Source organism: Cuculus canorus, chromosome 8 (assembly GCF_017976375.1).
Source record: "Cuculus canorus isolate bCucCan1 chromosome 8, bCucCan1.pri, whole genome shotgun sequence".
In the NCBI taxonomy this organism is placed as follows: Eukaryota; Metazoa; Chordata; class Aves; order Cuculiformes; family Cuculidae; genus Cuculus; species Cuculus canorus.
Window position 1 is genome coordinate 754,971 of NC_071408.1, and position 24,012 is coordinate 778,982.

Sequence of the window (24,012 nt, forward strand, 5' to 3'; positions counted from 1 at the left end):
GCACCCCTAAATAGTGTTTGTTTCCTTGGTGCTTGCTGCTGTTGGCTGAAATGGCCAAGGACACCAGGGAGGTGGATGGGAGAGTGTTTTGGAAGGTGTCTGCATGGTGCTCCCAGACAGGACGTTATGCGTTCACCCCAGTACCTGAAGGGGCTACAGGAAAGCTGGAGAGGGACCTAAGGCTTGTAGTGATAGGATGAGGGGCAATGGGTATAAACTGGAGAGGGGCAGATTTAGACTGGACAGAAGGAGGAATTTCTTCACAATGAGAGTGGTGAGGCCCTGGCCCAGGTTGCTCAGAGCAGTGGTGACTGCTCCATCCCTGGGATTCAAGGCCAGTTTGGATGGGGTTTGGAGCCCCTGATCCAGTGGGAGGTGTCCCTGCCCATGGCAGGGTTTGGAACTGGATGGGCTTTAAGGTCCCTTCCAACCCAAACTGTTCTAGGATTCGTTTGGCAGAGTTCCCAGGAGGGTTTTGAGGAGCACCCGTGGGCTACTCTGGGTGCTGGTTGCCCTGACGGGGTGCATGGCGGGGACGGGCTGTGTGCAGGCAGGAGGGGGGTGCCAGCAGCTCCTAGCACGGCCAAGTTCCCTTTGGTGAACCACATCAGTGGGTCTCTCCTGCAGCCATGGGGATGCTCAGCCTTGTCTGGAGGTCACCTGCCTCCCAGTGTCCGCCCCCCTGCGTTGATGCAGTTAGATGGAGGTAAGGAAAGTGGTGTCTCTGTGGCCTCAGCATCGCGGCAGGGTCGGTGAGGCTGAGGCTCTGCTGGCAATTATGCTGGAGAGGCAGAAGCCAGTAAATTATCCTCTTCACTTCCCACCGCTCCGCTGGCTCTTTGTGGCTGATTAAAGCCAAAAAAAAAAAAAAAAAAAGAAAATTAAATGGAAAAGCAGTAAAATCTTCTGTGCTTGTCAGTAAGCAGGTCTGGAGATGGCTGTGAATCCACGAGAGGCAGAGCTGCTGAGTAAGGAAGGGCTGGTTTTGCATAAACACTTTGCAGGGAAGAGCGAGGCTTTGAAGCTCTTGGTAGCAGCCGGCACTGAAGGGACAGGCACTGGAAGCCAAAGGATCTTATCCTCCTTATTTTCCACCTTCATTTCTTGTTACAGAGAGGGATGCCTGTTGTTATCCTCCTGAACTCCTGCTGCGTGTCTGTTTAGCAGGAGTTTGCCTTTTTGCTGCTGAGCGGAGGCGTGCCGCGTTGGCGCTACAGCAGCGGAGCTGCAAGGGAGGTGGCTGTGCCTCGGTACCCTGGTGCTGCACACCAAGGGGTGCTCCGATCACCAAACTCGGAGCCATGAGCACCCTTCAAATGACTTTTTGAGGCTCAGCAGCCTCTCTGTCCCCCTGTTTATGGAAGCTGAGGTGCTATGTGCCTTGGCTCATGCCTTGGACAAGACGAAGTGGCCATCCAGCCTTGGTCTCCACAGATTTCTGGCTTCCGTGATGCAGTTAGATGGCTGGAGAATAGGATGTCTTTACCTGAAGAGGGAGAAACCCAAGGCCCTGCACAGCTCCAGTGTTGTCATAACGTCCCAAGGGAGCAGGAGCATCAGCAGATGTGTCCCCCTCATATGCGTGTCCCACTTGGCTCGGTCCTGGTTGGCTGCACCCAGGCACGCGTGGCGTGACGGTGACCATTCCCAGGCTAGCAAAAAGCTCATTAAAAGCGCAGCTCTCATTAGTGAAATAATTAGCACACCTGGGCGTATCTTGGGAGCAGAAGTGGAGAAGGAAGCAGGAGGAGGCTCGTTATCTTCTGATGCAGAGCCTGGAACCACAGGATGAAACTAATGCACGTGTTTTCTTTCAAAGCCATGATTTTAATTGCCAGGGAGCAGCTGACCTGTAGCTCCAAATGCCTCCCTCCCTGCCTGGGGGGTTGTGGGCCGTGTCCTTTCACCCAGCATGGTTCCGCCCTGCTGGCTGTTTTGCCCCAGGCACAGCCCAGGGGCATCCGCACTGCCAGGCGTCCCTGAGCAGTGGTGCTGAGCCCCCATCTCCTTTCTCTGGCAGGGATGGTGAACTTCAGCGAGGTGTCCGGGTACCCCCTCTTGCAGCACTGGAAGGTACAGTCCGTCATGTACCACGTCCGACTCAACCAGCTGACCATCTCCCAGTGTAAGCGCACGGGGCTGGGGGTGAGCAGGGAAGGGGCTACGGGGGAGCTGGGGAGGGGTGTTTTACAAGGGCATGGAGTGATAGGATATGGGGAACGGCTTTAGATTGGAAGGGGGAAGATTTAGATGAGACATTACGAAGAAATTCTTCGGGATGAGGGTGGGGAGGCCCTGGCCCAGGCTGCCCAGAGCAGGGGTGGCTGCCCCATCCCTGGAGGGGTTCCAGGCCAGGTTGGATGGGGCTCGGAGCCCCTGATCCAGTGGGAGGTGTCCCTGCCATGGCAGAGGGTGGGACTGGGTGGGCTTTAGGGTCCCTTTCAACCCAAACCATTCCATGATTCTAAGAGGACATACAGCCTTCTTCTGGCAGGTGATTGGCTCAGAGGTTGGTTGCCCATTGCAAGTGTGTTGGAGGGGTGGCAAGGGCTCAGGGTTCCCTGGGATTTGAGCACCTTCTCCTGTCTCCTTCTCAGCCTTCAGCAATGCTCTTCACTCTCTGGATGGGGCCACCTCCCGTGGAGATTTTGTAGCACTGCTGGACCAGTTTGGCAACCACTACATCCAGGAAGCAGTGTATGGCTTTGAGCAGTCCTGCTCCATCTGGTATCCCAACAGACAGGTCCAGCGGCAGCTCTGGCTGGAGTATGAGGACATCAGCAAAGGTAGGATCCCCACTCACCTACCAGGAAGGGTCCCCAGAGCCGCCCCAGGGGAGTGGGAAGTTGAGTTTGGTTTTGGCAAAGCAGAGAAAGTGCCCAGCCTGTGCCAGGGCTGTGTCTCATCTTGTTTTTATTTACACCCTGCTCTCTCACCCTCTGAAGGCAGCTGAAGGACTCCTGTGGAATACAGCAGGCGTTAGGCTGGGCCAGAAGGGAAAATGAATACCCACATCCCCAGGGAGATGAAAGATGAACGCGCTAATCCCACCAAGCTGTCCTGCCTGATTCTGGACTTAACTGTTATTTGTCTTTAATCCTGTTCCTTCCTTCCTTTTGTCTCCACCATATCTGCTCTTTTCCACTCTCATCCCGCGGCCAGACTTTTCTCCCTCTAATGTATTTTCTTCCCCTGGGCTGTCGCACTGTGCTTTTAATGTCTGGAGCCCAGTTACAGACTGGGAAGTTCACCAGAGGGCATCCGGCACCGCTGCCTCCCCTCCGGACCCCTGTGGAAGGGGTTTTGCAGGGAGGTGGTGATGGCTGGTTTGGACACAAGCCTTCCAAAAGCAGAGGCAGCCTAACGCCTGCCGGCTGTGCCCAGGACCGCAGGGTCTCCTCTTGTGCTGGCCTTTGCAAAGCTGCCCGAGGGCATTCTGCTCCCTGTGCTCGGGACGTTGGGTTGCACCACCCGCATTTTGGCAGCAAGAGCCACCTCTCAAGCCTGGATACGGGGGATGCTGAGCAGAGCTGCTGCTTTTTAGGTGATCTTGGTTTGCTGTCCCTTGCCCGGGAGCTCCTGGATGCAGGCAGCTTGAGCTTGGAGCTCACAGGCACTGTGACTACCGTATCATTTCCATCGTGGAGCTTCAGAATTGTCAGGATGGGCACCAGGCTGCGGTGCTGCTCTGGCTCTGCCCTGGATGAGGAGACATTTGTTTTCTCTCCAGGACTCTTGTGTGGGAAAAGCTTCTTTCTGAGCATGAATCTGGATCCTGCAGGCTCAGACCTCCTGTAGCCTGGATTTTTTCCCAAGCCCACCTGCGAGAGTACATCCCCGTTCCTGGTTAGCTGTGGGCTGTCTCCAGATGTAGCATCTTTTGATTGCAAGTACTTTTTTTTTCCCCTGCAATTTCCTCCTCTTTGATTTCCCTGCTTGGAGGCTTTTCAGGTCTGGCAGTCTCTTTCCACCCACAATATCACATTTCGGATTCACTCTGGCACCTGCCACTTTCCCTCCTTTGCTTTTTGTTTGCAAACGTCAGGAGCTGGATATCGATTGAGAAATTGCAAGAGACAAATCATTCCCTGACTCCTCTGCTTTCTCTCGGCGCCTGCTAAGCTGCAATTCGCAGCCAGCCCAAAGCGATCCATCTCCAGCTCGCTGGGGGGGTGCAGCGATGCTCTCGTGTCCCAGGGTTTGTTTAACAGCTTTGTTCCTTCGCTGGAGTCTCGAGGACAGGGTAGCGCCGGTCTGTTTCTCAGCAAACCCTTGCAATAGGAATATCTATCTTCCTGTTGAGCAGTGGATGTGTTCTCTGATGGTTTCTCATGGCAGCAGTGCCTTGAACCTGCCCCAGGGGCATGGCTTTGGGCAGCCTTTGGCTTCTTCCAACCCCACCTCGACCATCATCAGTGGTCCCACTGGGTCCCATTTTCTTTGGTGTCGGACCTTTTGTATCACAAGGTCATGGAGTGATAGGACAAGGGGGATGGCTATAAATTTAGTATGATTTAGTAGTGGACAGGTACTTGAGGATCTCAAAGGTCTTTTCCAACCTACGGATTCTGTGATTCTATGAAATGGGAGAGGGGAAGATCTAGACTAGATGTTGGGAAGAAATTCTTCATGATGAGGGCGGGGAGGCCCTGGCCCAGGTTGCCCAGAGCAGTGGTGGCTGCCCCATCCCTGGAGGGGTTCCAGGCCAGGTTGGATGGGGCTTGGAGCCCCTGAGCCAGTGGGAGGCGTCCCTGCCCATGGCAGGGGGTGGCACTGGATGGGCTTTAGAATCCCTTCCAAGTGAAACTATTCCATGATTCCATGAAAAGCACCATGCCCCTGCATGACGAGGTGATGCCAGTCGGGGCATGGCAGTGACAGGTGGATCCTACCTTCTTGACTGCTGTGCCAGGACTTTTCCCTTTGGGTCAAAGGATTTCCTTCTATGGAGGGCTGGAGAGAAGGCCACCAAGGGCAGGGTCTGGCTCTGCCCCATGCCGTGGGGACACAGTGGCATCGAGCACCTTTGTGCAGAGCTGGGAAGAGTGTAGCAGTGCTTTCCTGCTGGAAATCTTTTTTTTCCAAGCCTGTTGGGTTGCAGGGTTGCCTGAGGGCTGGCAGGGTAGGATCTGAGCAATTCCCTTGTGTGCAGGAGGTGAATGAGCCTTCAGCCTCACCTTGGTCCGGCTGAGGGTCTGTGGTCCCACTGAGCAAATCTGCCTCCATCTCACCATTTTCTTTGGATGGAGCTCTGTAAGCCGAGCTTTTAGAGAAAGACTTTATTTCCCCCTCCCCCAGATACAACTTTGCTCACCTCCAACATCCCGTGTGACAGCGTGAAGAGACAGGAGGCGCCAGGCTTGAGCCACCTCCTGAAAGGGAGCCGCTCCCCATCTCCTTTCTCCTGAGTGGGCACTGAGTGCAAATGGGGTGGAGGGGCTGGAGATTAATGTGGTGGCTTTGTAGCCATCTCAGGAGCTTTCTGGGCATTGTGAGGCACTGACAAGTCTTCCTTGCATATTCTGAGCTCTTTGGTGCTGCTGACTGCAGATCTTTGGTGAGGGGAAGCAAGTCAGCATAGTTGCTGTGCAGCTCAGTCGGACGCCCATCGTTCCTCTCTGGTCTCCAGCATGCTTTGTCACATCAGATTTGATGGGGGTTCTTGGGAACCGAGGGACTTGAGCCAATCAACCTGTTGTTGGGTCAGGAGGGCTTTTGCAGCAGGACGGTTTGGCAGGGGGCTTTGGAAAGGCATCATCATGGGGTGGAGTTGTCCGGGGAGTCCTTCATGAGCCTCCAGTTGCAAGAAGAAGGCTCCCTCTCGTGGGGATCTTCTGCAAGAGTGTCCTGTCCCAGTGCCAGGCAAAGGGCTGGGACAACTGAGTCACAGGGAGACAGAAGCACCTGCCATGGCAGAGGCCAGGGTGGACTTTACAGTCCTGATTCCTGCTCTCAAGACCAGGGAATGTTTCATCTCTACAGAGCATGAGGAGAACTCTAAGGGGTTCTCCTGGGCACAAGGCAGGGCTCTGCCCCCCTTACATCCCCTTAGTGATGGCTCGGAGCCCACCCTGGTGCCTCTATTCCCCCTTCATCAGGCAATTCCCCCTCGGATGAGTCAGAGGAACGAGAGCGGGACCCCAAGGTTCTCACCTTCCCCGAGTACATCGCCAGCCTCTCCGAGTCCGGCACCAAGCGCATGGCAGCCGGCGTGCGGATGGAGTGCCAGACCCGCGGGCGCTGCCCCTCCTCCTGCCCACTCTGCCACGTCACCTCTGGTCCAGATGCACCATCTGAGCCCATCCTGCTGGAGGTCACCAAAGCGGCCCCCATCTATGAGCTGGTCACCAACAACCAGACGCAGCGGGTGAGGAGCCCCTGGCTGGGAGTGGTGGGGTGGGCGTTAGGGGTGGCGGAACAGCACCCGGGTGGTGTTTGCCGGCAGCTTACTCTGGTAACGTCATGTAAAGCCATGGCAGACCTTGCTCTTTGGCCAGCCCTGCTCTCCAGGGTGGATGAACTGTGCCAAACCCACCAGGGCATGGATGAACACTGACTCAAGTTGTGTCAGGAAGGGAGATCGCGTGTCCAATGCTAACCCCCTTCTCCTTTCTCCCAGCTCTTGCAGGAGGCCACCATGAGCTCGCTGTGGTGCTCGGGCAGCGGGGACGTCATTGAGGACTGGTGTCGCTGTGACTCTAGTGCCTTTGGTGCCGATGGGCTGCCCACCTGCGCACCTCTTCCACACCCCATGTAGGTGTCATGCATGCTCAGCCTGACCTTTTGGGCCTGGGAGGAGGTGGTGATGGCCAGCGTCATGGTCGCAGGAGGTGGTGGGGCTGAGGTGGCTTTATATGGCAGGTTTGCAAGCTGACAGGGGAAGGGGGTGCAGAGATGCAGTGCCTTTTCTAAATTCACCAGAGGATTGGGGGGCTGGTTTTATATCCATCCTGGCAGAGCAACCACAGGGAAGGAGCCCTTGGGACCAGCATGCCCAGAGACAGGGGGGGTGGGAGGGGGGCAGTCACATCTGTCCTGCTCTTGCTTTCTCTCATGCATTAATGGCTTTGAAGCCCTCTTGATGTGAGAAGGTCATGCAAAAACTGTCCCTGGGTCCTGCGTTATAGAAACCAACTCATTTCTGGTGCGTTTGCGTGTGGCCTGCACAGCAGAGCGAGTGATGCTAGCGAGCATGGGCAGGACACACTTGTACTGTCTTCTGCACCAGCCGTGGGGACCAGCTGGAGGACTTGTCCTCAGCAGCTCTCCCACACATCAGCCTGGTGGTTTTGCTGCCTTTTTATGGTGTGGGGAAGCAACAACGTGGTGGTAGACGTGGGTGAGGGTGAGCGTGGGTGGGCAGTGGGGGTGGCTGCTGGACCTTGCCCTCCCAAGATGCTGACCCGCTGGCATTGCCCGCAGCCTGCGGCTCTCCACTGTTCATGAGCCCAGCAGCACGCTGGTGGTGCTGGAGTGGGAACACTCAGAGCCCCCCATCGGGGTGCAGATTGTCGACTACCTCCTCCGTCAAGAGAAAGTCACTGATCGGATGGACCACTCCAAGGTGGAGACCGGTGAGTGGGGACTCCACTGATTCTTCGTTAGTGGGGTGGGGTGGAGATGTTGGAGGAGAACTTGTCTCCCTTTTTACAAGGGAGCAACGTATCGCTTTTATCCCGTGAAGAGAAAGCAGCCCTTCCCCTGCCCACCATGCTGCAGAAGCGGTGTCTTCACAGCACGGTGATGAGGCTTTCTGGAAAAGCAGTAGGTCTGCTCTGTGCCGGCCTCGTGCATGAGCCTTGGTCCCTGTCGGCCCCAGGCAGCACGGTAACGTCACAGACCTCGGCAGCTCTGGGGAGCCCCGGCATCATCACCTGCAGAATGTCTTCCCCTCTCTCCCTAGAGACGGTGCTGAGCTTTGTGGATGACATCATCTCAGGTGCCAAGTCGCCCTGTGCCATGCCGGCCCAAGTGCCTGACAGACTCTCCTCCACCATCTCCCTCATCATTCGCTGCCTGGAGCCTGACACCACCTACATGTGAGTCACTCCGCCGTGCTGTGCCCGTGGCAGCACCGTCGCCCTCAGCGTGGTGCTCCTGCCCAATGCTGCCTGTGTTTGCCCGAGGGCTTGTGCTCCAGAGCATCACCTCTTTCCTTCTTGGCCAGGTTCACGCTCTGGGGGGTCGATAACACAGGAAGACGCTCAAGATCCAGTGATGTTACGGTGAAGACCCCCTGCCCCGTGGTAGATGATGTGAAAGCTCAAGGTGAGATGGAGGGAGCTGCTGGACTGTGATACTTGGGGCCAGCAATGGGGAGTTCCCCCTTCCAGCATGTCCTCCCAAATGTCTTGTGTCCTGTCTGTAACATCTCCTTCATTCATGGTGGCCCAGGTGCTGCCACGTGGAGTTGAGGATTGGCATGGAAGGCAGCAGGCACCATGTGCTGGTGGGAGAATGAGTGGAGGGCCGAGCACTCAGGATGTACTAAAATAGCCAGGAAGGACCTGCCTGTCCTGCCCAGAAAGGAACTGATAGCATAGGTGGTGTCTGTGCTCGGGATCCCCAGTTGTGTGCCTTCTCATAAATAAATGATATTTCAGTAAAGATACCTGGTGACACCACCTGTTTCTCTTCCTAATTGGTCCAAACTGTGAGAACCTAACCTGGACTGAGTCTGGGGAATGCTATCTACTCTGCTGTTCCTCCACTGGGACCTTGTCTCGATTTGACGTAAATCGTAACCCAAGGGACAAATCTTCGCTCCGGCCTTGGTTTCCTTAGAGCTGAGCTTTAGCGTGATAGGCTTTGTTCATGCTTTTCTGTGCACCTCACTGAATAACCCGTGTCCTTCTGCCCAGAAATAGCAGACAAGATCTACAACCTCTTCAACGGCTACACCAGCGGCAAGGAGCAGCAAACGGCCTACAACACTCTGCTGGACCTGGGCTCCCCTAGCCTGCACCGAGTCCTTTACCACTACAACCAGCACTACGAGAGCTTTGGGGAGTTCACTTGGCGCTGTGAAGATGAGCTGGGACCCAGGTAGGCTTGGGAGCTGGATTGGTGAGGCAGGCAGGCTTGCCCACCAACATACTTATCCCTCATAGATGTTGGTCACCAGGAAGGTGGCACTCTGGCAAATCTCATGAATTGGTTTGATTATGGAGCTTAGTGTCTTCCAGCAGGGTTCCTGTTTTGGTGGATGCTGTGCATGTTTGGGGTCCGGCCTTCTCTGCTGAAGGACCGTGAACACAGAACAAGTTGGAAGATGATAGACCATTGTCAACCTATCATCTTTCTCCATCCCACCAGGCCTTTACTGACTCTCATGCCATGCAGGGTGGGAAGGGATTCTCTTTTCCGTCAGTAGCTGCCACCTCAGGCAAAAAGGCAAAAGGTCTTGGGAAAAAAATAGCACGCCTTTGAGGAATGGAGGTTGTTGCTGGTGAGAAGGGATGGAGTGTGGTCAGAGCATGTTGCTAGAGAGGGGCCTTGTGCGTGCTGGTGGAGGGAAGAAGGTGCAAGGAGGTGGTTGTAACTGCAAACCTGCTGGAGAAGGTGACACAGGACTTGGTGGTGAAAGCTGCTGGATGAAGTGCGTGCAAACACACGTGCTAGGTCACGCCAAGGCGAGGCTTGGCTTTCTTCCTTTTTCTGGGCTTCAGCTTGAGTGGAATGCGTCTCTTTGCGTTGAACTCAGTGTCACTTATAGTTCAAAGCAGGCAGTGGATTGACCTTGGATTTGAATTGCATATTCCCTCCCTTTTGATCCATGTCTGTGGTTGTGTGGGGTTATGGCAGGGACACGGATGGTTTTGGTGCCCAGGTAGAGCTGAGCTGCCGCAGAAGGTTTTGGAGGAGGTTGCCTTCCAAACTCTTCCTGGCTGAAACAGTTTCTTCATGCCTGAGTGAGCACCTTGTCCTCTCACTGGGCTCCTCCAGGTCATTCCTCCAGCTGCCTGGGGATGGGGTGCCTTGTGTCCTGGCCTTATAGAGGGAGCCAGTTCCCTTCTCCCATCTCCTTTAACGTCTGCTTTTGTCTGCGTCGTTTCCCAGTAACGTGGATGTTGCCATTGAGTTTGGTAAGCTGGGCTGGGAGATTGTGTGGGCTGCAGTGGTGTTTCGTAGCATCTGGTCTCCAAGGAACCAGCGCCTTGAGCCCATCTGGAAATCAGGATTACTTCAAATGTACGTCAGCAGCAGCTCCAATCTGTGAAATGCGTGGTCTCCACCTTACCCTCTGCCCCACGCCTCCTTTTGCTGGTCTCACCACTAGCTGTCTTCTAGTCCTGCTTCTCCAGGTGATCACCTGTAGATTTCTAGCAGAGTATTGGATGTCCTCTGTGTACCTTCTCTGTCCTCCAAACTTCTGTTAGGTGGTCAGGAAGACTCAGCAAATAGCTGGTGGCTGTCTGTCTTGTGCTTAGTGCTTTAGGCCTGTCCCCTAGTTCAGCTTTGGTGGGAAACTCCTAAGAGGTCTTCCACTCTCTGGGGCAAAGCTGGGGCCTCTCCTGTTTCCCCCTTTCCCATTTATGTTCTAAGAAACGTGAACTCTGAGGCACATCTTCAAAGCTCAGCAGCAACATCCCAGCATGTGGAGTCTTGTTAAGGCTGAGGCTCCCACCAGCTCCTCCGCCCAGGGTCGCTTCGTTCCCACGACACTCAATTAGGACCAACAGGCTTGGACTTACATCTTACCTTTGTCTCGAGCCCAGCTGTGGTGATGCCGCTCTGTCTCCATTTCCAGATGTGAAATCCACACCCAGTTTGCCCAGACCATCTGACATCTGCTGTGATGGTTTGCGTGAGATGTACATAAAATTCCCTACATGGCAGACTGGAGTCGTCACCGAGCCACTGTCGTCACCGAGGGTGAGCTCTGCTGTTGCTGTTTGCTGCCTCACTGAGGAGACCAAGGACTAGCGGCGGAAGCTCCTCCTCGAGCCCTACGACGCAGAGGTGCCTCGGCACGGGGCACCCAGAAATGCCACCGAATTGCCCAAACGTTACTGCGTGAATCCGTGAACCAGAGGGTTAATTCCACCCTCTGGAAATGCTGGACTGCTTAGGATGGGATGACGCAAGTTGCTGATGAAGTGTTTGCAGCTCGCGCTGCTTGGAAAGAGACATTTAGGCAGCTGCAGTGGGTTCTGGTGATGACAAATCTTGGAAAGCAGACCTCCTGTTTGATCGTCTGCGAGGGCGAAGCATCCAGACTGGTGGTGACAGGACAAATCACTTGCAGATGACATTATTTAGCCAGCAGACAGAGTGTTCGTTTGACTGTTGCTGATGCTCCTTTGAAGTCCTGGGTGTGGACCCACGCGACTGACTCTACCGTGTCCCTCCTCCTCCGTGCAGCCGTGCCACCTTCTGGCTCTGCTCGCTTGGGGTGCACTCGCTTCCCTTCTCGGCAGCGCTGGCTGCTGGACCGAAGGAAGTGAGGACGCATGCAGATAACTCGTCTGGAGTTAGGAAAGCGATTTGCTCCCTCCCAATCCAAGAAGAGCTGCAGGGAGCCCTGGACTTCACATAAGGAGAAGATATGGAGGGAAATGCAAGTCATTTTCTAGCAAGTAATAAGTGAAGGTGGAATTTGATGTGAAGTCTGGAGGTTTCTACAGGCTTTGAGCAAATATCTGTGAGATCGCGTTCAATGATCCTGTTAGGATACCTGTGATGCTGGAGGAAGAGAGGCAGACATGGCACCTTGCTGATGTGTCTAAGTGTGGGGATCAGGACAAGTGAGAGGTTGGCTGCACCTTCGCCTCTCTTCTGTGCGCTGGATGTGAGCCCTGGGGTTGCAGGTGTTGTGTGGCTTTAGAGCTGGATGATCTCTCTGTGGCTCCAGATCCTTGCAGATGCAGCCACCTCAACGATGGACCTTTTGAGGGTTTCTTCTCCAGAAGAAACAAGATTGGCTCTGGCTGGGCCTGGGGTAAACTAATCCTCTCCAACCAGCTCTCTCAGGATGGAAGGTGCGGAGGGACTTCAGATGTTCCTCAATGGAATGTACACTTGGGTTATCAAACCAGCCACAACACAGCCATGCTCCACACCTAACCTCCACTTATCCAAGCAAGAATGTGACAGAGAGGGTGTTTTTTTTTCCCCTGAGCATCGTGATTTGTGCCTCTGCTGCCTGATCTGTAGTGAACAGGTGCTGAGTTAAAGCTACCAAGGGGATGGGTCTTCTCTTCACTGTCTATACTAATTCACCGGCTGACCTTGAAGGAATAGGCTAGGAAGCCTATTCCAGCTCTTGAGACACTTCAACTTTTGTCTGGGTTTCCATTCACCTTCAAGACGCTTCATTTGAATCCATTACCTCCACATTTACCAGATTCCCTGGACATTCCCCAAAGTGCTAGAGAAGCTGAAAATGAACATAATGTGTTTTAGCTGAACCAACTGTTTTCCTTGATAAAAGTGTTAGCAGCACACTTTTAAGAGGAAAAATATGAAGAGAACACAATTTAGGTCATATTTGGCCAAGATCCTCTGCGTTCTTCCAGTATCTCATCCAGCATGAGAGGATGGTAACTTAGCACTTTCTCACCCGCAGAACAAGCCCACCCTGAGGCTATGTTGCCCTGAGGGTGCTGCAGGTCTGTCTTTCTGCTGAAGATGGATTCCTCTCGGGCATCCTGTCCGTCTGTCACCGGATCTCGTCTCCTGGCTTCCCTGGCTGGGTCGTGGGGCTTTATGAAGCGCTGCTGCCGTGACCTGCCTGTGCTTGTTTTGCTTCCTGCAACTGGGAGATGCAAGCGCACATGCAAAGACCTGAGGAGCTCCACTACATCCCCTGCTCTTCCAGAGCTTTTTGGATCAAACTTGCCTGCCTGTCTTTTCCCTGCCCTGTCTGCCACGTCACCGGAGATGTTCTACACCAAGCCAGGACTGACCAGCACGATTCCCAGAGATGCAAAACATACACTTCATGGAGAGGACACGTGCAGTGATGCTGCCCTGGGTTGCCCGCACCTGTCGTGCCCGGCGTTTCTCCCCGCTGCGGGCAGTGCTGTTATCTCCCATTTTCTCACCCTGTTATATCTGGGGCCCAGTAGCGGCAGCAGGGACTGGTGGTGCTGTTTGAGTCGCTGATGTCCATCGCAAGGGGTGTTGGAGGTTTCACAGCTACACCTGTGATTGTCCCCTCACTAAACCGTCAGCAAACCTGGCCTTGTTGTGGGGGTGGCGCGGAGTGGAAGAAGGAGGAGGGGTAGGGCAGAGAAGCGTAAGGTGCATCCCAAGAGCAGTGCAGCGGGTTCAGCGTCTCTGTGGTGGAAGGGGCATCTGACCAGAGTGTGGGCTGTTCTCGCGTGCATTTAGGATTGCAGTGCTGCCACCGGGCTGCTCTGTCCCCATGGTGACTGTTGTCTCTCTTCATCCTGGCGATGTTGGGCTCTGCTCAGCTGCTGTCCGTGCTGCCCGACTCTTGCATTGTCTCTTCTCCCTCCGGGAGCTCCTGTGGTGTCCTTAACTGTCTTTGCTTTTCTCTCCTCATACGCTCCTCCTGCCCTTCCTGCCATCGTCCCATGTTGTCTCCATCGCCCCCACTGTCCCTCCGCTGCCCACCCCCGGCATCTCCCCATGCCTGCCCTCGCTGCAGGAAGGCTGGCCTCATCCTCTCGCAGCTTGGGGACCTGAGCAGCTGGTGCAACGGCCTCCTGCAAGAGCCCAAGATCAGCCTCCAGCGCTCGTCCCTCAAGTACCTCGCCTGCCGCTACAGCGAGATCAAGCCCTACGGGCTCGACTGGTCGGAGCTCAGCCGGGACCTCAAGAAGACGTGCGAGGAGCAGACTCTGAGCGTCCTTTACAATGACTATGGTGACAAGGACTACTGAGGGTCGCGGGTGCCCGCTCTCACGCTGGCCTTCCGATGGGCGTTTGTGAGGGTTTTATACACAGACCCATGGCGGGGGGAGGGTGTCACTGATGTTTCTGGAGGCAAAAAATTTGGACTGGGGAGAAATAGCGGCTGCTGTGTGCTGGATTGACTGAGTATTAGTTTCTTCTTTGACTTGGCCAAAAGCCTTTCTAGTTAGAAGTCTTGTGGGACCCAGTTTTCTTGGTTTTGTTTTATTCGTTTTGCCAAGAGGTTCCTCAGCATCAGTGGAGAGGGCAGGTTGGGAGGGCATAGCCCTCCTCCTGCCCTATCCCTGCCCCGGCTGCGGGGACTGTCCCTGAGGATGGGGGACACCAGTCACGGGAGAAACACGGTGGCGCAGCCAGGAAGGGAGCGCTGGTGATGCAGATTTGGGAGCGTGGAGGCAGGGCTTGCAGGTTGAGGTGTTACTGGTCATGGCTAAGCAAAACAGCCACTGGGCAACCAAGAGGATTGAGGATGGAGGTTTGCAATCGTAAGGCACGAGGTCTGGATGGGAGCTGGCTGAGCCGCAGTGCCGTTGCAGGGCAGGGCTGGTGTGGTGTCACCACCTGGGGTGAGCAGAGAGGGGAGTTGGTCAGCCCTTCTTCTCGTGTTGTTCTGCCATGATCAAAGCCCACGTCTGCTCCAAGATACAGAGTCGTCCAAAGCAAAGGCAGCTTGGCCTCAGAGACAGTGATCAGAGGGACAGCATGAGCTTTCTTGTGGGACCACGTTCCTAGGAAGTCGACTTAAAACATCCTTTCCATGTTTTTTTTCCACCCACCATAATAAGGACTTTGAAACAATGTCAAACTGCTGCTCTGGAGAGCCTCAGCCAAGACAGCAGCACCCAGACGGCACGGCCGAGCCTGTCTTCTGCACCCCTGCCCTGGGGTGGCCCAGGCTCTGCGTGGGGAGCAGGACATAACGTACCCCAGCGTGGCAGCACAGGGTGATCCCAGGGGTCCCAGAAAGTGCTTGGTGACATGGATGGGCTTCTGAAGGGAGTGTTTGCTTTCCCGCGTTCAGGCTCACACCTCTTACTGGTGACTGTTTCTTTCCAAAACCAGAGAAGTGGGGTTGTCCTGGGACACTGGGCTCAGTACAGAGCAAAATGTTCTCCAAAGCCCTTTTACCACTGACAGTGCCGGAGGCAGCAAACAGCTTCTTTTTAACTTCAGCTTCCAGCCTGGTTTACAGAGGAAGCATCTCTGGACTTGCCAGCTGTGCACTCTTGATCTGGACCAGCCAGGAGCCCTACAGTGGGATTTTTGTGATGCCTCTTCAGAGAGAAATTTCCTTTTCATTTTTTCAGTCTTGGCAGGCACAATCTTCAGCCTGTCTCTTATGATTTTCTGCCTCATTCCTCCTGCTACCTGCCAAGGACATGGCTCGAATAGTTGTGTGGTGCTGAGAGGGAGGCGGCTGTGGTCCCCAGCTGGTCACAGCCGGCAGCACTGCATCACAGTGTTTGCTCAACAGCAGCTCCGTATCTTCCTGCAGGACCACATAGTGCTTTGTTCTTCTCTTCTTGTGGAGAGACTTCTCCAGGAGCATCTGCCCTGGACTGGGGAGCTGCTGGCAGCCGCCACCCACGGTCAGTATTACCTGGGCATAATACTGTGTTGCGTCTGTAAATGGCTGTGTCTGGCAGGGGTCATCGGGCAAACGCCTGCTCTTTGCAAGAAGGATCCTTTTGGCTTTTTCTCACACGTTTCTCCTTACATTTTAATGTTCCTGACACTGCTGAGGGCTTGGGGCCCTCAGGGCAAGACCGGCGCCATCTCCACGCGCAGGTATACGTGGGCAGGTGATCCATCCTAAGCCATTGCTCCTTTTCCTTTCCGCCACCAACAATCTTGCCAAGACACTTTGGTTTATCTTCTTGCTTCTCCCAGCAGATGCTGAGACAACTTTTAACTTCCATCCGGGCAGCCATCCAGGGTTGGGCAGAGGGCACCTCCGCTCAACACCTCCGAGGGATGCTTGAGCGAAGGCTGCTCTGGCCCAGACGCAAGTTGGTTGCTCGCCAAGTAATACCGCTTACGTGGCCTTTATATGAAACGCAGACTGTTTTCCTTTGGGTAGCAGACTCCTCTCTTTTATTGCTTAGTAGGTGCAGCAGCAGGGACGGAGCGGTGCGGGCTGCCAGCCACTCACTGTCACGCTGCCAGGAAAACCTTGGACGCCCTGTGCGTTCACACCTGCCTAGGTTACTTTTTCCTCCGGCCTCAAGGTTTGTGCTGGGGCTCTGCAGATGCTTCTGTTCTGCTCTCAAAGCTCTTGTGTGGTCAGTCAGAACCCTACAGCAGCACCAGCCCCCTGGGCCAGGCTCTGCTCCCTCAGCCTCGGCTTCCCTGTGAACTTAGAGGTGGACGGCGAGGCCGAGGGAGCAGAGTCTGGCCCAGGTGGCTGATGCTGCTGTAAGGTTTTGACATCCCCAACCCGTGATGGACCGTGCAGTCTTTTTGGTGGGGCTGTGCTCCCCGTGGTTGGCAGCCGCGGTGTTGCTGCACCCACTCTGCTGGCAGGTCCTGCCAGCACGGCACGGCTGAGCGGCCGAGTTCGCGATGGCCCTGGCTTTGTGAAGGCTTCCTTCTTGGTTTCCTCTCTCTGGCTTTGAAACTCAGAATTTTGCCCAAACTTGGATTTTCTTTCAAAAATCCCTCTCTTAATCACAGAATCATAAAATAGTTAAGGTTGGAAATGACCTCTAAGATCAGAAAGTTCAACCATCAACACAGTATCAACATGCTCGCTAGACCATGTCCCAGACTGCCACATCCATACACCTTTTGAACACCGCCAAGGATGGAGACTCCACCACTTCCCTGGGCAGCCTGTTCCAATGCTTCACACTCTTTCAGTAAAGAAATTTTCTCTAATATCAAATCTAACACACACACACACACACACCCCTCCCCAGGTGCAACTTGAGGCCATTTCCTCTCATCCTATGACTTCTTACTTGGTTGAAGAGACAGGACCCCCTCGTTCATGAGCGCACCTCAGGCGAGTGCCGCTGCCTCCCATGGGGACTGAGAGCAGAGGAAGGGGCTGCACCGTGGCTGCAGACCTGGCCTTGATGAGATGTGTTGCATGGGCCTTGCTCCCTCAAAACAGCTGTGGGTGAGCCCCAAGGTGTGCCCTTCCCTGCAGAGCCAACACCGTCCCACGTCTGCCTCAGGGTCCTACTATGGGTCCGCGCGGTATTTTCTGTCTTGGACTCCTGGTTCTTCCCATGCTGCCAACATCACAAAAGCTGGAGAAGACACCATCCATTTCTGCAATGTTCCTTGTCCCCCCTGCCCTCTCTTCTTGTTTTATTTCTGAATTATTGATCAATCGTTCACCTGAGATGAACCTCTGGGTCGTTATCTTTTCTTTGCTGCACCCATACCCCCGTAATAGCATTCCTACCTTTTACTTGTTGTGGAGTTATTTAACATATAAAGATGGTTTGGTCCTTTTCTTTACAAAGATGGGTACTATTCATGTTCCTTGATGTTCTATTAAAATTCTAATGTGACGTTTTACTACTGTAGATTGAAAGTAGGGTGCTGTAGGGTGAGATAGCCGTGTGGCAAGAAACACAAAACCCTTCGGGATTACTTTAAAAAAAAAAAGAAAAAGGTTTTAAACGACAGCAACAAAAACGAAATCATTGTAACACTATGTAAAACTCCAGATGATAATTTAACTGACTATTAAACGGAGCTGTTAGTAATCCATGGCTCTGGCAAACTGGGGTGTTTGTTTATAGCTTTGGTCCAGTTGATGTCATCTTTTGGTAGCGGATGAAACACTCGCGGCCGTCGAGCTCGGGTGCGTCTTCACACAAGTTTAGCATTAGCCCGTCTGCCCGCGGGGTTGGCCAAGTCCCAACCCGCTCTGTGCGCGTGGCCAGAGCCATGTCTCGCCTCTCACCTCTCCTACCTGCTCTGCCGGCCACAGGAAGGTGCGGATACCTGCGGGCATCCTCAGGGTTGGGGTGAAGATTGCGTTTACACATCCTTAGCGAGGGACTCTCGCCCCTTGCTTTGCAAACCTGCAAATGTGGAAGAAAAAGCTCCTTTCAGCCTGTTTGTTTTAGTATATGAGGTGGATGGGATGGTGCTGTCTGGTGGTCATTCGCCTCCTGAGAACTTCCTGGTCCCTCTATCAGACTTTTGACAGAGGACGAGCAGCGACAAGAACGTTAACATCCTACAAATGACTTGAAAATCGGTGCCTGAGCAGAGGTGAGAGCTGAACGGGGTGCCTTAAAAGTCCCATAGAGTGCGGAGTTGTGGCTGGTGGTCAGGCCAGCAGCACCGGCAGGGCTGGCGCCTTGGCCCCCCGCGCTGCCGGGGGGGTGAGACCTGGGGAGAGACGGGGATTACTGCGGGCGGGCGGGCAGGGTGCCCGGGAGGACACGGGAGAGGGGGGATTTAGGGGCTATAGCGCACAAATCCATAGGAAACCAGACTTCATTGAGTCTTATGGAACGACTTGATTTTTACTTTTTTCTTTTCCCACTGCTAAATTGCAGGAAAATAAGCTAAAAATACACCCAATACTTTCCTTCTGCTATTTTCCATGCAGTTAAGTGCTGTGGCTGCCACCGGCTCATTGCACAATAACCCATGGCTGTGGAACGAGACACGAGGAGGAGGAGGAGGAGAGGGGCCGTGTGGCAGCGGGGCGCTCAGGCTCTGCTCTGCGGGAAGATCTCATCGCACCTTCACCAGAGTCAAATCTCCTCAGAGGTCAGCTGGCTTGCGAGGGATGGGGTTTGGAGAAAACCGTCCCAAAAAGGGTGAAGTGGGCTGTAAGGAATGAATAATCAGCACAATTTATGAAGGATTTGGTAATGTGGGTGTGAATTGGAAGGGCTGCTGTTGGCCAAGGTTCCCTGCTCATCCTCAGAAAGCAGGTACCAGCTGGGACTGTGTGAACAGTGTGGCGCTGCTGCTGGAGCCCACACGCCGCGCACAGTGTCCCCGCGGTCCTGGTGGCTGACCGGGTTCTTAATGACTGACTGTGTGGTCTCCTCAAGGTTTTCAAATCCAGTTTATGCTGTTGAAAGAGCCATTACCCTGTTCAACCCGTGTGCTCCTCATGTCGGGGGTGCAGGGACTCTTGCCTTGAGGCTGTTTGGCAGAAAGGAGGGGACAGGATGGGAAAAGAGCTCATTTCTTGGGTACTGCCACAGTCAGCTGCCCTTTTTTATTTAAACACAAAACCTGCAACTGTGGACCTGGTTGCTTGGGGCTGTGGAGTGTCTTAGTGCACGGTCCTTCATAGGAGCAAATCTAGATCCAGTGCATGATTTGGGGAGCTTTGCTCTGGGGAGGACATCTGATGTCATCAGGAGATGCTATTCCTTCTTCAGAAAGCGATGAGAGATTCCATGCAAAGCCCAGAAGTGACGGAGAGGCTGGTGGCCATCAGAAATGGCTGTGAGAAGAGGGAGTGGGGTTTAAAGATATGACAAGGGAAATCAAAGATAACAAGGAGGGTGACTTGGGATGAGTTGACTGTCCCCAGCGGGAATACGCTCCCTCTGGCTTTTGGGCGTCTCCATGCTCACCCGGGACGTGGTGCAAGGGCCAGCGCTGGCGCAGCCCTGCCCGCAGCCCCCCCTGCTTGGCACCCCCAGCCGCTCTGGGCGCCCACAGCCAGAGGGAGCAGGGGCTTGCTGGGACCTTTCTTGCTTCCAGCAGCAACACAAACCCAAAGCCCCTCAGCTTGTTTCAATCAGGGCTGAGTCCATGTGGCTCCGGTTGCGGGTGACGCGCAGGGCACCCCAGCTGCGGAGAGGGGGCTGTGCGATGTGCCAGGCGGCCCCAGGGGCACTCGTGTCCCCAGGTGCTCCCTGCTTGCCTGCCTGCCATGGCAGCACTGAGCACCCCATCTGAGGGGCTTTTCCTTCCGTTTTCTCAGCCCATTGCTCCTCTCTGGGGCCTTTGACGTGCGGGATTTCATTGCTTCCCATAGCCTTGGTGTCGCCCCGTGGGGTCCAGCAGCCCCCGACCCACTGCAGGCGTTTGTGTTTTTCAGTCCCTTCCAATCTCGTTGCTTGCTCAGCCGTGACTCACCTTCTCCACCGCTTGCAAGCAAGGCATGTGGCGGAGGAAAGAGAAATAGCTTCTTGTACAGCTTTGGCCTTTCCAAACCTCGCTGCTGAGCTGTGAAACAGCAAAGGGGCTCCTCGAGGGACCATCGTGCACCTGCCTGAGGGGGAAGGAGGCTTGAAATGGCCCCAGAATTGGCCCATCAGAAATGCAGCCTGGATTTTGTCAGCTACTGTTTGCGTTTGCTTGTTCTGCTCCTGGAAACCAACTTGGCTTTTTTCTGGGGCCATTTTATTTGCTCAGTTGGAACTGTCTTGGAAAAGGGGAATAAAAATGTACCCATAAAGTATACACCCAAAAAAAAAACAAAACAAAAGCCCAACGAACTCTTTCCCAAAGCCTTTAAAGATGGTTTATTCCCAATAAACCATCCTGAGGGCCTGGAGACAATGACCACAGGGCAGGCAGGTTCTGTCATGGATGTGACCACAAGCTGTGGCCACTGTGGACCCTTGTGGCTCAGTGACTCCATATCTGACAAGCTGGGAAGCATTGGGAATTGGGAATCGCAGCAGGGAGAGCCTCCCGAGGAGGTGCTGACCCTCAGCCTCGCGCTGTCCCTCCTGGTGCTGCCAGCGTGACAGCCTTCCAGGCTGGGTGTGGAGTGGATACTTCAAACCTGACCAGATGCTCCAGGTGCCCCTGCTCCGGAGGAGATTCCCAGGTATGTCTGCGTGTGTGTGTGTCTTAAATAAAAATAATCTCCAAATCTTTAAGCAACCTTTTAAACTGCCTTTGGCTTCGGCTCTCTTGCCAGGGTGCCACATGCCAGGCCCTTGGGGCTCTAGTGTGAGGCACCTTCTGCTCCCCAACCCCACATTTTCCATGCCTTTAAGGTGGGTTAAGTACAAAAAGTGATCGGCAATAGCTCAGTTTGTGGCATAAGCAGCAGAAGACCATCTACAGAAGGCAGCTGCCTAGGTGGCAGCCTTGGACAGGAAGGACATTAGAGGGGTGTGTATGCGTGTCCCCAACCCAACACCCAAAGAAGCTCTCCCACGGGCTTGGAGGGTGCTGGGAGAGTCTGTAGTGTGGGGCAGAGCAGGGCACGTGGGCTCGAGGGTGCTGGGAGCAGCCAAACCACCTCCCTCCCCCAGCCAGGCCCTGCCTTGGGGTGAAGCAAGGAGGCAAAAGAGGTGGAGGATGAGAAGATTATTTATTTTTCATAGATTTTTATAAAAAATAATTATCAAATACAAAAAAATAAAAATAGCAGCAGCCTCCGTTGTGAATAAAACCCTAAAGGGGACAAAAACCGCTCAGTGTCGCTATAGAAGAACAATATTTTGGTACGTAGAAGCTATCTGTTCATGAGAAGCACAAAGTTCTGTCAGCCAAGCCAGCACCTCCAGCTCCCCCCAGTTCCCCTGTACGTGGGATGTGACCCCTTCTCTGCACCCAAAAGAGTAAAAATTTGGCATCTAAACACAGAGGCATCCAGGTAGCGCTGACACCGGGCAGGGAAGATTGGCATTGCGAGATGCTGGGACCTGAAGTTCTCTCATCTCCCTCTGAGTGTCACCACCATCCTATCTCCGCGCTGGCTGGGCACTGGTGGGGGCCTCCATTCCTCCCCTTAATTTCCTCTTCCCTGCACTGGTGGAGCAGGTTGGGCTGCCCGAGTTGCACCTCTTAGGGAGCATCGGGGCCAGAAGAGCCTCAAAGGGCTTTTTTAAAAGAACGTTCCCTTGTTTGGGGTTTTTTTTTTGATTGGAAAATGGATCGCTGTCAAAAACTCGCAGTGCTCTGCCAAACTGACAGTGCGTTTGGATGAAAACCTCAGGTGGTGTCACCTGCGCTTAATGGGAATCGGAATGTCAGTGTGGTTCTGCTGCAAGATAATGGTCCCTTGTCTGCATCCCTTCCCAGGCCCAGGGCAGGCGGGACATGACCCACCTCGGGGCGACAGGAACACTTGGGATCTAGAAAGAACTTGGAGAAGAACGACACTGATGGGATGTCCAAGTGCCCCTGCGCCTGTTCTCCAGCCAAACGTAAGTTGAGGAGACTAAAAGGGTTGTGGGGGAGTTAGCGAAAGCCAAAGGATGCCTTGAAACTCCCCAGTCTCTCCACACTGTGTCACCCTCTCTCCATCGCTCCTACCCTGCACAAACCCTGGCTGGAGCCTGGCTGCATCCTCCAGGATGGCTTCCTTGGACCCACCCTGGGGCTGCACCGGGGTGTCCTTGCTCCTGCTCTGTGGTCCGTTCTCTCCTCTCCTCTTTCTGTCCCTTTTCTCTGCCTCCTTACAGCACAAAACCAGTAGAAAGCTGGAGCCAGGCACCTTCCCGCCCCACTGCCTCTGCGGGGCTGGGGCCAGGCTGCTGAGTTCAGCTTCTGGGAATTAACTATGGGGGAAAAGTTTCTAGCTGGGCTTCTTTAGGGCTACAAGTGAGTCTGAAGAGTTTCAGTGCCCACAGAAGCAAGAGACTCGTGATAGTCAGCGACTGTCCACTGTGATGGGCTCAGCCACGGAGATGGTTAATAAGGAAAACCTTAGTGGGAGGAGATGGTGCTTACAGCCTCCCGACGGGACATTCGGGTCCTGTCTCTCCTTGCATTACGGGGTCTGGTCTCCTCCAAGAATTGCTGACAACACTGTTGAAGCTCATATTTGGAAAGGAGACGTGGGGAAAGAAAAGAAGGACTACCTCATCATCCTTCATTTAGAGCATCACGGCTACTCTGGGCTGCCCTCGTCTTGTTGGGTGCGCAGTGGGGTGAGGCAGGGAGGGACTGTTGTGCATCTTTGCTCCTCCTGACCACGCAGCAATCCCCACGGACACGTAACCCTTCCCAGAGGGCTCTGAAATCACGGGTCGTGGGTGGCTGTGGTGCCCTTCGGAGCAACAGCGCTCTCCAAATCTGCTGTGCTTGCCAGAGTAATGCAAGGGCACAAAAGCGTTTCTTCTTGACCTCACAATCCTCACCCAGGACCCTAAACAGAGCACACTGGCAAATCCCAAGGGCAAAACATGGTGCCTGCAAGGTGCTGAGAGCACCGTGGGGTCACAGCCTCCACACTGCCTGCCCGGGAGCTGTCTCCTGGCATGGCCTTGGTGTTTGGCTTCTCTCTCTGTCCTCCTTCCAGGTCCTTCTCAGCAAGGGAGGAGAAGTCCCCTGCTCCTCCTGCCCCGACCTGCGCTCTTCCCAATGGTTTGTACTTCACAGCAGCATGGGTGTGTGACAAAGGATACCCTTTCTCAGCTTCATTAAGAGCAAAGAAAATATAATATATTTATATATATATTATATATGTATATATATATAATTAAGTTTAAATATTTGCAGAGGAATCACAACTACCTCGACCTTGCTAAAAGAAGCCTGTACAGCAGAGGGGGGTGAATAGTGACACAATCCAGAGCGCACACACCCAGACTCCAAGCGGGACCAGGACAAGGGTCTGTGGCAGCCCCTGGGCTCTCGGTGTGGAGCTCTGCCCAGCACGTGGCCGAGGTGGTGCTGGAGCACTGGATGAGCCCCTCGGGCATGCACCGGGCCCTCGAGTCCCGGGTGGATTTGGGAAGGAGCTCATGGGGAAGGGCGCAGCGATAGGGAAGGGACCACCATGTGCCTGGTGCTCAGTAGCCTCGAGCCGCCCCCTCCATGCTCAGCCGCCTTCCCCTGCCCAGCTCTTCCTTACACCTCCTGCCCCCTCGCACCCCGCGTTCCCCAGTGGCCCCCGACGCTGCCCCTTCGCTCCTCTGACCGAGAGAGGCTCTTTGTGGTGCCACTACTGGTTCTCCTCGGCCGACGGGTCACGACACGTGCATTCGTCCTGGTCACAGTCGGCAGCAAACGGGATTACCTGGGGGGATGAAGGGAGATGTAAGCCTCTGCATTGAGCTCCCTGGCCTACCAGCACTCCGACACCTCTGCAAGCCGTTTCCACCCCGGCACAGACAGCAGACAGTTGGGGCTGCATCCTGATGTGTTTGCCTTGGGGAGACTGCCCAGCTCCGTGCTTGCTGAGAAATGAGCTCCGGTACAGGGTGCCCCTGGCTGAGTTTTGTTCTCAAT

The 24,012-nt window shown here is 54.5% G+C and overlaps 2 protein-coding genes across 10 annotated transcripts in view; one reads left to right on the forward strand and one right to left on the reverse strand.

Annotated features, from left to right (window-relative positions):
* Positions 1-24,012, forward strand: part of ASTN1 (astrotactin 1) — a 65,847-nt gene that overhangs the window by 40,887 nt on the left and 948 nt on the right. Inside the window, exons 15-25 of one of the 9 annotated variants that reach the window (XR_008450897.1) lie at positions 2,021-2,125; positions 2,598-2,786; positions 6,099-6,367; positions 6,620-6,753; positions 7,423-7,574; positions 7,904-8,039; positions 8,168-8,268; positions 8,862-9,045; positions 18,039-18,114; positions 18,458-20,653; positions 21,859-23,079. Coding sequence is in view for 4 of the 9 variants with exons in the window: in XM_054072478.1 (XP_053928453.1) it covers positions 2,021-2,125; positions 2,598-2,786; positions 6,099-6,367; positions 6,620-6,753; positions 7,423-7,574; positions 7,904-8,039; positions 8,168-8,268; positions 8,862-9,045; positions 13,616-13,850 (1,505 nt within the window). In the remaining 5 variants the exon portion in view is untranslated. The other 8 variants (XR_008450896.1, XR_008450899.1, XR_008450898.1 and 5 more) reach the window with 8 other exon arrangements.
* Positions 23,202-24,012, reverse strand: part of PAPPA2 (pappalysin 2) — an 89,472-nt gene continuing 88,661 nt past the window's right edge. The window contains exon 22 of the mRNA XM_054072477.1: positions 23,202-23,800. Within this exon, the coding sequence (XP_053928452.1) occupies positions 23,726-23,800 (75 nt within the window). The 3' untranslated portion in view covers positions 23,202-23,725. The remainder of the gene's footprint in view (positions 23,801-24,012) is intronic.